Source organism: Takifugu flavidus, chromosome 2 (assembly GCF_003711565.1).
Source record: "Takifugu flavidus isolate HTHZ2018 chromosome 2, ASM371156v2, whole genome shotgun sequence".
Taxonomy (NCBI): domain Eukaryota; kingdom Metazoa; phylum Chordata; class Actinopteri; order Tetraodontiformes; family Tetraodontidae; genus Takifugu; species Takifugu flavidus.
In genome coordinates, this window is record NC_079521.1 from 4944350 (window position 1) to 4957305 (window position 12956).

Here is a 12956-nt window from a genome sequence, read left to right on the forward strand (position 1 = left end):
TCGGATTGTGACAATAATGCATTTTATTCACAAACGGGCAATTAATCGCGCTCGAACGTGAACCGCGTGCCTGCAGTCTGGCCCCATCATTGCGTCAGGACGCACATCCTCACGGGGTTGTGGCTCTGTGTCCAAACACATCCAGCGCCCCTTTAACATGCCGATGGTGCGTTCAATGGTGGAGCGACTGCGCGCATGCATCTGATTGAATAAAACTCCTGTGGAGTCTGAGGGTTGGTCAGTGGTGTCAACAACCAGGGAGCCAGGGCATATCCTCGATCCCCTAATAAAATAAATCAAGATAAAATCAAATAAAAAGACAGTTTTGGCATGGTTTCCAATTTGGTTGATTAATGTTAAGTCATTGGCACATTTACGTAATTTTAAAATTCTCCGTAAATCACCAAAAATAGGAAATAAACAAATAAATATGACAGAATTATCATTGTAATATTGAATTTTATTGAACTGCACAAGAGAAGAAAACACAACCATGCCAACATGTCGGCACTGAAATGTGCGCAAGAGTACTCCTGAGTGTTCGTAGGATTTGTTCTTACTGAAGAGAAATATTTTATCTTGTTAGCATCTTTTATCCTATTAGCATGTGTTATACTATATGTTTTGTTTTATGTTACAGTTAGTTTAGAAGTTAGGAATACTATATACTCTTTAGTAGGAATACACATAAGCAAGTCAGTTGACCCTTCCTTGACCTGAAGACTGGTCAGACAGTTGGAGCCAGCCAGGCAGGAAATGGTAGATCCCCATCGTAAAACATGACAACGTAGTTTACTGGTGTTGATAAGTTCCTTGGCAGGAATATGACTTCGGACCTGGACATCTGGAGAAGATAATGGACAAGAAGGACCACACCAACACCAAAGGAGGCTGGAAGAAGAAGATGGGGTCATCCAAGAAGAAGGACTGGATTGGACTGAATTAGCATCAATAATTTACATATGTCTTTCTATATAAGACTGGGTCAAGGGATAGTTAGGTCGTCAGACTTCATGCCCTGACAATTGACTTTGTTGTTGCTAGGGTTATGAACTGGCCCAGAGCTCTGTAATATTTGTATCTTGAATTGATTCTGTTTGCTAAATACATCTGTTTGCTAAATACATCTGTTTGCTAAATACATTTTGAAATTGACATTTGTTTACTTGAAGTCTTCATTTAAAGAACACGCGGATTGGCAGTGACACACGAGAGGTACTGCGATCCAACATTACCTACGAATAAATCCAGGATAAGAAGAAATTGGTGAATGCCACAATCTTCGTCAACTGTTCGTAAGTGGGACTTAAGAACAAATTTGTTCGTAAGAACGCTTCGTGAATCTGGCCCTTTGTTTCTTGCAAATGCATGAGGTGGCAAACGGACTTCATCTGCTCTCCTAAATTTCCCATTTCAACCCTTCCTTTTGCACTTAATTTACATTTCACAATCAAATTCCATTTCAATTTCCCCCTTTTGATCCTACTTGGATCAACCTGATTTTGGCAGTAAACTTGAAATACATCAGCAACTTAGTCCATCTTTATAACCCTCTTCCAATTCACATTCGGATGAATTGTAAAGTCCGGTTTCTTGTGTGGTGCTAGGGAGAAGATGAGTAGTACTGCTGCGATTGATATCACACCCAGGACACACAGGAATTTCCTCAGGATCAGGTCGGTCCGTCGCCTGGGATGTAAAGGCTTTCCTTGGAGGCTCATCTTGTTCTTTCGTTGGTGGCTTGGCACGCCACTTGGAGCAGCAGGGACGCTAGTTTCACTGCCTACTGACCGGCTCCTTCGGTTCTGGCACCTTCTTGCAGTGGAACGCGTGTATCCACGCTCTCTCGGCTACTTTCACCGCGGTCTGAGTCATCAGCAGGAATTGGAATGGGCCTTGCCACCTTTTCTGGTTCCACCTGGTCCTCCGGAAGTCCTTGATCACCACGTAGTCCCCTGGATGTAACGGATGGAGCTGTTGGTCCACTGAGACGGCAGTGCTGCTTTCACTCGTGCCCGGATTTCTGAAAGAGATTTAGTGAGATTTCTGCAGATGCAGGGTCAGAGAGATTAGTGTGAGTGGTGCATTTACAGATCGCGATCTGTGAGGGGAGAAGGACAGCGTCCAAAGCGTGCTCTGTCTGACTCAATCCAACCCTCAACTATTTTAAGGCTATATAACGTCTACTGCAGGTACAGCTGCGACACACATAAAAAAGCATCAAAAATAACCTGATAAAATTGTAATATTATTTAGGAATATAGCAACATTTTACTCACCAAAAATCCTGATTTGTACACAAAATCCATCCTCCTTTCCTCAAGATTTCAATTACCGGTACTCTATTGTGCAGATTATCCGTGCGTTTCAGTTCCATCAAGAAGTCCTTTTCTATCGCCATCGAAGCTAATGCTGAAAGTCGAGCCTGCCCTGTCGTATTTCTGGCATAAGTTTTAATTCACTATAGGGCTTCACCTTTTTGTTGTGGAGCTCCGTTTCCCTGCACACTTGCTCACTCAGCTGTAGATCCACTCTGGTTTTCCCAAAAGTCTTGGAAAGCACCGTTGCTTGTTAGTGTCCGGCAGTGCTTTGCTGCCTTAGTTAGGCAAGTCAAATTTACAAATCCAGTGTGGCTCCAAACACCATGTCGATCAGTGGCAAAATAACAAGCACTCCCATTGTGGGTTGACAAAACAGCTATTAAATCAACACAATATCTTTGCTTGTGGAGCTCGCTACAGATGCAGTTTACTAGCTCTGGCTAGTACACTCTGACTATCCAATCAAAGCGTGTGAAGACGCTGACTTTTCCATACGCCTGCTAGAGGGCCTTGGTGTCGCCAACTCGCCAATTGGTTGAACAACAGTTTGATCGAAATTTATTATATGCTACAGGGTCCGCAGAACTGATTGTGAAGGCCTACAGGCAGATTTCTCTGACCTTGGCAACAAATAGTGGCTGAAATGTGATTGGTTAAATGCTTAAATATGAAAATACACGTCTGGAAGCAGCGCAACCAGGGGGCTAGCAATGAAAGGAAGCGGACAGACCATTTGGAATTATTTAATACGTATTCATGGACAAAATATAATTAACACCAGTCTGTGATTCAGATATTTTTAGGCCAGCAGAGAAGGCCTTGCAGGCCCTGACGGCCCACCACTGCCTGGTCTTGCCTCTTTTCTTGCTCACAGGATTTACACTTTATTACCTGGTCTTGCCTCAATGATCTCACAGGATTTACACTTTGATACCTGGTCTTGCCTCAATGATCTCACAGGATTTTCATATTTATTTAAGCTGTTTAGCGGCACTCGCCGGTTAGCGTCTATCCTACGCAGTAATTCGTTCCAAATATTAGGATAAATACGTCTTACCAATTTAAATTCAGCCGTGGAATTCGAGGAATCCTGTGACCGTCGATCGGGACCGACTGGGTCCTCCTCCTCCTTAAGATTGCGGGGTTTGAGGATGAATCACCTTTGGTGGATTCAGGTGGCAAATGGACCTCATCTGCTCTCCTAAATTTCCATTTCAACCCCCCATTTCCTTTTGCACTTAATTTACATTTCACAATAAAATTCCATTTCAATTTCTTCCTTTTGCACTCAATTTACATTTCACAATAAAATTCCATTTCAATGCACAAAGAATTAGCTCTCTAGCGTGTTCATTGTGCAGAAACTATCATTTAAACAACCCTTTTTTATTTTTGAATGTCTTTAATTTGATTCAAAAAGCCCCGTTTTTTTAAAATAAAAAATGCCACAAGGAGGAAAAAGTTAGCACAAACAGCAGGTTAAAGCAGACTCAGATTGATCTGACAAACTGATTTACATACTTACACCCCAACACAGAAGACAAAAAAATGACACCGCAAATTTCAACATTTCCCACAAGTTTTGCAGAGGATTCAAAAAGTGTCGAAAGAGATAAACTCAGTAACAGGCAAAACAGCAAACCCAACATCAAACACAAATCAAAACCATGCCAAATAAAATCATCTCCAGTAATATGTGAGGCATGAGCTCATACACGAACACTGATTATCCAAGATGACCAAGCAAGTCGAATTGCTGTCACACGAAAGCAATAAATACAACACTTCGGTATTATCCACTTAGAAAGAAAAATAAATTGGATAGAGTAGAAATCAATATTAAATTCAAAGCAATGCACAAAAACAGCCAATAATATAATTTATGACTCACACATTTAGATTTTAAGAATGATTTTTTGCAAAAGAAAATTTTGAGGCATCAAAGACTTAAAGGGATTGAAGTTAACAGATATCTGACACTCTGGGCTGCCCAAAAATACTGACCTCTTGGAATTGTTTCCTACTGTGAAAGAGAGCAGGAACAGCTTCTGTGACTCAGGGGGTGGACCAGAAACTACCCCAGTTTTGAAGATCAGCACGCCCCCCCACTACTTTAATATGCACAGTAACTACATGGCACTAGCAGAACAGAAATTAAGGGGGAAAAGGTGAAATAAATTAATCTCATTAGTAAAATCACAACCAATATCCAACATTAGAACTTGCATTGAGGCCGAATAAATGTAAAAGGCTGATAGAAGTAGTTGGGGAGAGGGAAGTCTGGGCCTCTCTGCTTAGGCTGCTGCCCCCGCAGTGGTAGAGGATGGATGGATGAATGGATAAATGTAAAAGAAATTCAGCCTCAAAATGCCTCTGTGTAAAATGTCGGCTTCTATTTCCTGAACACAAAGTTCAACCAGACTAAAGACACACACACACAAATCAAAAGCCTGGACACATCCTGAGATCTACAGTAGTAAACAGACTGCATACTGAACTTCTATCCCTCATTGTATTTAATATCAGTCAGAATCAGTCAATAACCAAATATTAGCAGATACGTGCTGTGTTCAACAACTGTTACCTTAATTCATAGCTCTTAAATGGCCTCTTCTTTAACTTAAACAGGCCACTATAATTAAATTCAACATTATTAATAGAATTACGATGACCTGTCCTATTCTAGCCTTCTAAAGGTCATAAATTATTACCGCAAAGAGGGTCGTAATGCACCGCTTATTCCTGCTTCTGAAGCTATGAGCGAGGACAGAAAAAAGGGGTCAGCGATCCTTACAGAGAAGGCCAACAGCAGAGGAGGAGTTATAAATGCTGAATGATAATGAATTATTAAGGCATGATGCACAAAGCAAGGCTCAGGTGTGTTAGTCAGTATTAAGCCTGTTAGGACTGGATCCCTCCCTGTGTGGCTGAAGCGTAGCTCTGTTAATTGCTACTAAACACAAAGAAAACAAACAAATTTAAAATTCTCAGCAGGAAGTGGTATCAGGGGTTCATTTGCTGCAATAAAGCTGCAGGTCCAGGCGGATCCACACTTCTCCTGTAGGAACTTCATGAAGCAAAAGACGACGTGTGACAGCTCCCTTGTTTTCAAACTCTTTCTTTATGGTTGCCACAGGCACCTCAGTCCGACCAAGGAATTCTGAAGAAACATTAGAAAATGAATTGGATTAACAGGACCTGAATTTCTTCCTTTTTTTGAGTCGAAAATTTGTAGAAGACAAATAACAGGACGATCAAGAAGTTATAGCATAGAAAACATGTTGAAAACTGACCGTCAGGTGAAAACTGGTCTCTCTCAAAAATAGTGATGCAAAGGACATCCTGATAAATGTCTTTAATGTGAAACTGACAGTTGAAGTTCCACTTAGGGTTCAAAGTGTCATTAAGTGTCCTGGACGTGAAGATCTGAGCTCCCATGGTCACCTCGCAGTAAGGGTTACTTTTACCTAAATTATTTTATTCAGGACAGATCATCATTCACATTTGGATTCTGCTGCAATCGTGATTTTTTTTGTCATTAAACACAGGAATCTTGATATATGCATGTCCACACTCACCGTTGGGTTTGGCTGCTTTTAGCTCTGTTGCTTCCAGAATGGTGACAAGAAGTCTGCCTATTCCAGTTGCTTTCACTGAGCGTGCTGGAAACACACCCAGGCAGGTTAGTCTACTGGATCTATGCTGCCATCATTAAAGTTGTGTGAGTTTGGTGACAAACCTTGGTAAGCCTTTTCCCGTTGCTTCTTTTCAGTCTCAATGAATTCTTCAGATGCTGCCTTGATCTTCTGAACCCACGCTGTCCTGCAAACACATAGTCATCGTGAATAAAATTAGAAAAAGTCCCATCATTCATCTGTCTACAGAAACATCTTTGCATATAAAAGAAAAACAGTTCTTCACCAGTTTAAGCCAATGTTAATTAACCAGATTAGATCTCCCAAAATATAATATAAAATATAATACATTTCCTATGTTGAAACACTCTTTAATTTCAGAGTCATGCATTGGCTCAGATGTTTTTTCTATGTGGTTCTATTACCGTTCATTGATATTCTCAGTTTTGAGTATGTAAACTCGGTCAATGTGTGAAATGTGGAAGATGGGCTCGTCGCTGGAAGGGTCGGGCAGCTTCACCAGTACTTCATTGAGGAGCACGGGCTACAGGAGAAGGTCAACATCATATAGGGGTAAATACGATATCAAAAATGAAAGAAATCTGATAATGATCAATCACTGTGTGATATACCGGCTTGTACATCTTGAGCTGGACATTGTTCTTGTTGCTGAACAATTTATCGGGCCCAGATGATGTGAACTGTTTAGTCGTATAAGTTAACAGCAGAAAATCATTTAAGAGGAAAGCCCAGAGTTCCTTGTTACTCTTGGCTTTGTACATCTGGAAAGACACATGTAAATTATTTACCATTGCATCAGCTTAATAATTTAACTCTATTTCACTACTTCAAGTGGAATGAAACACCTGTACTTTGCAGTGTTGCTTCTTTAAATAGTTAATCCCCCAGTTTCAGCTTCTAGGTTTGTGTGTGCATCATACTATAAAATGAGTGCTCCTGCTGCATTTCTGCTACTTTAAAACACTGTGTCCCTTGCAGTAACTCTGATGTGTCACATGAAATAATAATAAAGAGTTACTTTTTCGGTCACATTGGACTTTTCCCCTACCTTGCCACTGTGCAGCAGCTTTCTGGGACCCAAACAGTTGGTGAGGGAGTTAAAGACCAGGTTCTGTTCAAAGAATGCAAACAAAATGCAATATTGTTAAATGCAATATTGTTTTTTTAGAGCAACTTTTTTCATTTATTGCTAACTGACAATGATTAAAATGAAAAATGAACATAATACCTCTGCTGTGCCTTCACATTGTACATGTGTCTGAATCCACTCCAATCTGTCAGAGTTTTCTTTTTCTCTCACGCCTTCATTTACCTGGTTCATGCAATTATGCAAACATGAAGAACAAATTTTCAAAAGAATTTGAGCAATAAGGAAAGCAGATGTAAGCCAAACCTGCTGGCAAAGCTCTTCTGCCCTCTCCAGAGCCTCTGTCAGAGGAATCTGGTCAGTGTGGCCTTCTGCAGTGCACTCCAGGATCTAAACACACACAGCATGAACTGTCAAATCTTTAATATATTATGCACAATAACACCAAAAAGTCTATTCTTTCATGAGGAGGAGAGAACAAAAAAACACTTAGGATGACCCACATTTTTGATGTGCAGTGGGTACCGCGTGATTCTCTGCATGGGCTTCAGCAGGAAGCTGGACAGTGGCATGCCTTTACACCTGTAGTCTGTAGCAATCTTCTAATGGTGGAAAAAACAGCACAACAGCAGTGTATTAACAACATTTACTTAGCTAAAATTCAAATTCACTTCTAATTAAACCTTAAAATAAACCACATCAGTAGAACTTCTTATGTCATATAAGAAATTACAATCAATAGGAAGAAATGCATTTGATTTGAAGAATCCTCTGCGTCTCAGCCCAGTTCCCCAAAAAACTGAGCTACCATTGTCCAAATTTCCATATGATGACAGTAAATATACAAGTTGTATATCTTTACCATATTAACAATAATCATACCATTGACGCAGGTTATTTCTACTGCCATTCAGCGAGTATTTATGCATTTATGTCAATGTAGATTCTCTATGCATTTACCTTCATCTATTCCTCATCACATCTCACCTTAAGGAAAGTCTTGAAGTCTGGATCATTGTTGATGCGAGTCTGAAGCAATGTGGCTCCATTGATCTGACAGGAGCAGAAGCGGATGTAGGGCTGCATGTGGGAAAGCTCTGCAGCAAGGATATCTCCAATCATCTGTACTGGCGTGTTCTCCCCTGCTGTTTTCTTACGAACTCGCAGTGCCCTGCACAAGTTAAAATTGACAGCTCAAAAGACTGAGTGCACTATGCCAAAGCATTAAAACAGTGTATGATTTATTGACTACAAGAAAGACTGCCTACACAAGACCTCATTCACTTGATCATACATACTTTACAAGTTTAGTGTTGCAGGCCAGCAGTTCTTTCCAGTTAACGAAGATCATGGCCATCTCAAAATCCTTCAGCCGCCCTGACTCTAACATTGGTCTGTGGAAAACCTACACAAACACATGACAGAAAAGTTGGGAATTATGCTGTAAACTATGCCGTTTAAATGAGTACTTCAATAGCACCCAAATCCATTACTTCTAGCACTATCTGGAGGTCTTCCACATATCGCTCTTCAGTCTCTATCAATTCATGGATGTAACCTTGTCTCTTTTTCTCCTGAAGGCTCAGAGAGTCCAGACTGTTTGGGTCAGCACACCCTGAAGAAAAATGGGAAAACAAATGCAGGGTTTATTTGCTTGATTGTATCAATTCAAGAAAATATGACAACCTAAAGCACACCACTTGCTAGGAATGAAAATGTTCAGAGGGACAATACAGTGAGGGAGAAAAAGGACACTAAGCAGTGTATCAGACCAAAATTTTGGCCATATAGAGATGATCAGGCCCCAAGGTTCAGACCCCACATATGTAGATAAACAAACAAAAAAAAAAACCCACTTACCTGATACCAAGCGCTCATTATGCCATTGTGAAATGTCCTTATTAGCTGACTGATGGTCCCTCTCTGTCCCCTCTTTTTCCTCATCTGTTCCTTCAGTTTGACAAGGTAGCTCATTCCAAAGATTTAGAAAGTGAAATCTGCTTTGTAGTGTCATCGCTATAATCCCAAATCTGTCTCAACATCACAGGCAGTTTCAACAGTGGGTCCTGTTGCCCTTGTTCTAATTCCATGTTGTTATCATCTCACTGCTAAAACTTCTGGTCAACCAAATCTGTTTGTACCAAAACAGGTTCCTCCCCAAAGAACACATACTTTCCTCCTCTCATTCAGCAATTTCACACTCTCTCTCTCTCTCTCTCTCACACACACACACACACACACAACATGAAGGTGTTATGGCGCGCGTGTGTGTATGTATGTGAAATTGCTGAATACGTATGTATGTATGTATGTATGTATGTATGTATGTATGTATGTATGTATGTATGTATGTATGTATGTATGTATGCATGTTAGAGAAAATCTCAGATGTCTCAGACCTTTCCATAACACCTCCTTTACCCTGAACTAACAAAAATGATGGTCAGTGTTGTTCGTGTGGTGTAATCTGACCATTTTAATCAGGTGCATTGTTGACAATACAAACATCTCTTAATCACACACACATGCAGACACGAACGCACCAGCAGAGTTAAAACTGCTTATGAATTGAACAAAGGAAACATGTCAAAGGTGGGCATCACTTTCTTTTCCGGCATCAAAACATTGTAATTGATAATGTATAGTGTTTAATATCCTCAGTATTAATCAGAATGAAAATAATCCCAGTAAAATACATGAAAAAATACATATACACGCAAAAATCAAAGTGAATCAGTGAATACTCTAACCAAAAGCAGATGCTTTCTCCAAAACAACAAAACCAAAAACGCCAATCAAGATATCAATCTGAATATCATCTTGTATTTTTTCAAAAAGAAGATATTGCTGTAATGAGAGATAGATGCTCTGGAACAAAACTGAGAAAAAAGATAAAGATTGAGGGGAAAAGGGGCAAAGTAAAAAGGAAAGAAGGTGAGGCAAGAAATGCATTAAGGGGAAAGAATTTAACTAAAGAAGAATCAAACAAGGACAAGAGAGACAGAGGCCCACATACAGTCCCTTTGGCTTCATTTTCTAAACAACTACAAGGATGATTTACCACCTGTTAAGACTCCAAACTGTAACCAATGTGTTCAGGCTCTAATTTATTTACAGGAAACACATACACTGGTTATGGTAGCTTTTCTCTCTCTCACTCTCTCACTCTCTCACTCTCTCACTCTCTCACTCACTCACTCACTCACTCACTCACTCACTCTCACTCTCACTCTCTCACTCTCACTCTCACTCTCACTCACTCTCACACTCTCACTCTCACTCTCACTCTCACTCTCACTCTCACTCTCACCTCACTCTCACTCTCACTCTCTCACTCTCACTCACTCACTCACTCACTCACTCACTCACTCACACACACACACACACACACACACACCACACACACACACACACCCACACCCACACTTTAATTTTTGTGGGGACACTCATAAGCATAGCAGATCCCCCAGGTCCTTATCCTAACCCTCCCAGCAACCCCCTAACCATAACCCTAACCTTAACTCAACTGTATCCTCAACATTAAATGTACAAAATTTTCTCACTTTGGTAGTAGAATGTGGATTTGGGTACTCAGTTTGTAGCAAGTACAACACACACTGTGTCATTTCAGACAGAAGTCAACGAGTACAGGATGAAGAGGAGGGCTTTCTATCATCCTAGAAGAGGAAATAGAAAGAGGTGAAAGACAAGTATATAAACAAATGAGTAAAAAGAGAAGGAGGAACATAGGGCTTGTAAAAACTAGGCTATGGTGACAAGAGAGAAGCTTTACTTGATGGTTTAGTAGGATAGAGTGGCTTAAAGCAACTGCCCTTTTGTGTATCATTCATTGTTTGAATAATCATGACACTGAGGGATTTACTTACACTGTTGACTGAAGTCAGAATCTGCTGTGGTCATCTTCACATAATTTGTTGGGAAGAGACCGGTGACCCCATTGAGCTCTCCTTTCCACCAATCAGGATCATTCTTGTCTAAAACACTGATGATTTGACCTTTCGTGAAGCTCATCTCGTCTCTGTTGGCGGCTGTGTAGTCGTACAGGGATATCACCTGACAGACTGAAAGAATAGCATGATTGAGGTCAGCAAAGGACACTAGAACACTGGTTGCATCATATCAGGTCTGTATGTGTTTTACCAGGTTGCGGGGCTGATGTAGACTTGCCACTCTGAGATCCCAGTACTTTCACATGAGAGGCAGGGAACCAGCCCTTCTGACGCTTTTTACCACGGGCCTTAAGTGAGAGACACAGAAATAAAGATTAAAGCTCCATTCACCCACTCCAGCCTTGAGCGTGGAGTTTCATCCATACAGTCCAGGTGTAGTGGCCTGTCGTCAGGTTGAAGTTTAATAATCAAACTAAATTTTAATTTATGTTCATAGTAAAAGACAGTGTGTTATTTTCATTGCAAAACCCTGCTACTACCACTAAATGGGGCTTAAGTACTGGGTAGGCAAACCAGAAATTATCTGTAAATCCTACTGCAGCATAGTGATTTCATAGTTGTTTTCAAGGCATTACACAGGCTTGAAATGCACTGCTGCCACAGTGTTGTAAAATAAAGCAAGTGAATGACAATGTTATCCACTGAACAGCAGTTTACACTGACCTGTAGTTCTCCAAGCCACCAACCAGAGGCATTCTTGCTAAGAATAAGGATGAGCTGGCCATTTTCAAGAGTCAGATGTTCAGGGTAGGAGGAAGAGTGGGCCTTGACCACCTGGGCAATCTCTACTCATACAAATGATCTTGTATTAAGCTTCAGATTGCATAAAAAATCTTATAAAAGACATTGAGATTAAATGGCAAACTTACCTGGTTTCTTCTTCCCAGATGTGCTTGACATCTAAAATAATATAGATAACAGCATTTAAAATTTTTGATAAGAGTACACTAAATTCAAAGCACGGATGGGTCAGACTGGCTGTCTTGACTGTTCTTACATCAGTCTCTTTTGGTTTGACATAGTTGCCTGGAAAGAGCCCCATGCGATCCCCTTCTGAGCCACTCCACCACTCGCCCTCCCTCCTGCTCACTAAGATCACATCACCCTCTCTAAATGTCAGATCACCAGGTTCAGGAGACTCATAAGTATATAGTGCCACATATTCTGTGAAATAAAAAAAATCAGCTTAGGCAGACAACTGGATAAGAAAAGCTAATACTCAAACAAACATGTGCTACAGTATATACAGGAAGATCAAATACTGGTTGAAGCAAATCAAGTTGTTGATTCTGTAGATGTTTTTGTACCTTCAAGTTGCAGACTGTCACTAGACTCTGAGGCATCAGGAGGAGAACCCTTCATGCTGTAAAAACAATGGCAAAACAATACATTTTTATGCTTTTAAATCACTTCAAATCATTTCAAACATGCAACCTTGTGGCTTCAACAACTGGAGAAGGACCAAATCATTGACACTTCATATATATGGCCTCCCCAGGATCCATATGGAAGGCATCCTCCTCAGACCAATTATCAGCAGCATCAGGAGTGCAGGCCTGCACCCCTGTGCCTCATCCTGACCAGCAGCTTGGGAAAACTGAACACCATGTTAAGAACGCCCCAGATTTTGCCGATAAGGCAAGGAACCTCAAATTAAACACAGTTTCCTATGATGTCACCTCACAGTTCACCTGCATCCCGCCCTTAGACGCAATTACCGGGCAAGTCGAGTGAAGAAACGACTTTCCCAGGAATTCACACTCTCCAACAGAACTTGGCTATCTCGGCAATGAAAGATCACTGACCTCTTTCTCTGGGACTATGCCAAGCCACTGGTTTAGGCATGTGGACAGGTTAAAGTGGTTAAAGTCAAGACAAAAGAAGTGGAAGCCTTTAATGACCACATCAATGCAATGGATTA

General features: G+C 40.8%; 1 protein-coding gene across 8 annotated transcripts in view; it reads right to left on the reverse strand.

Annotated features, from left to right (window-relative positions):
* LOC130516242 (intersectin-2-like) overlaps nt 1-12956 on the reverse strand; it is a 43340-nt gene continuing 30384 nt past the window's right edge. For 5 of the 8 annotated variants that reach the window (XM_057017195.1, XM_057017180.1, XM_057017171.1 and 2 more), the window contains 19 exons: nt 12343-12398; nt 12033-12199; nt 11905-11935; nt 11699-11820; nt 11226-11322; nt 10952-11146; nt 8558-8679; nt 8363-8469; nt 8052-8235; nt 7568-7666; nt 7371-7454; nt 7206-7289; nt 7026-7088; nt 6589-6738; nt 6382-6500; nt 6061-6143; nt 5900-5983; nt 5615-5788; nt 1-5481 (listed from right to left, as the gene is read on the reverse strand). In XM_057017195.1, coding sequence (XP_056873175.1) covers nt 5333-5481; nt 5615-5788; nt 5900-5983; nt 6061-6143; nt 6382-6500; nt 6589-6738; nt 7026-7088; nt 7206-7289; nt 7371-7454; nt 7568-7666; nt 8052-8235; nt 8363-8469; nt 8558-8679; nt 10952-11146; nt 11226-11322; nt 11699-11820; nt 11905-11935; nt 12033-12199; nt 12343-12398 — 2170 coding nt within the window. In that variant the 3' untranslated portion in view covers nt 1-5332. The remainder of the gene's footprint in view (nt 5482-5614; nt 5789-5899; nt 5984-6060; nt 6144-6381; nt 6501-6588; nt 6739-7025; nt 7089-7205; nt 7290-7370; nt 7455-7567; nt 7667-8051; nt 8236-8362; nt 8470-8557; nt 8680-10951; nt 11147-11225; nt 11323-11698; nt 11821-11904; nt 11936-12032; nt 12200-12342; nt 12399-12956) is intronic. The other 3 variants (XR_008947402.1, XR_008947401.1, XR_008947400.1) reach the window with 3 other exon arrangements.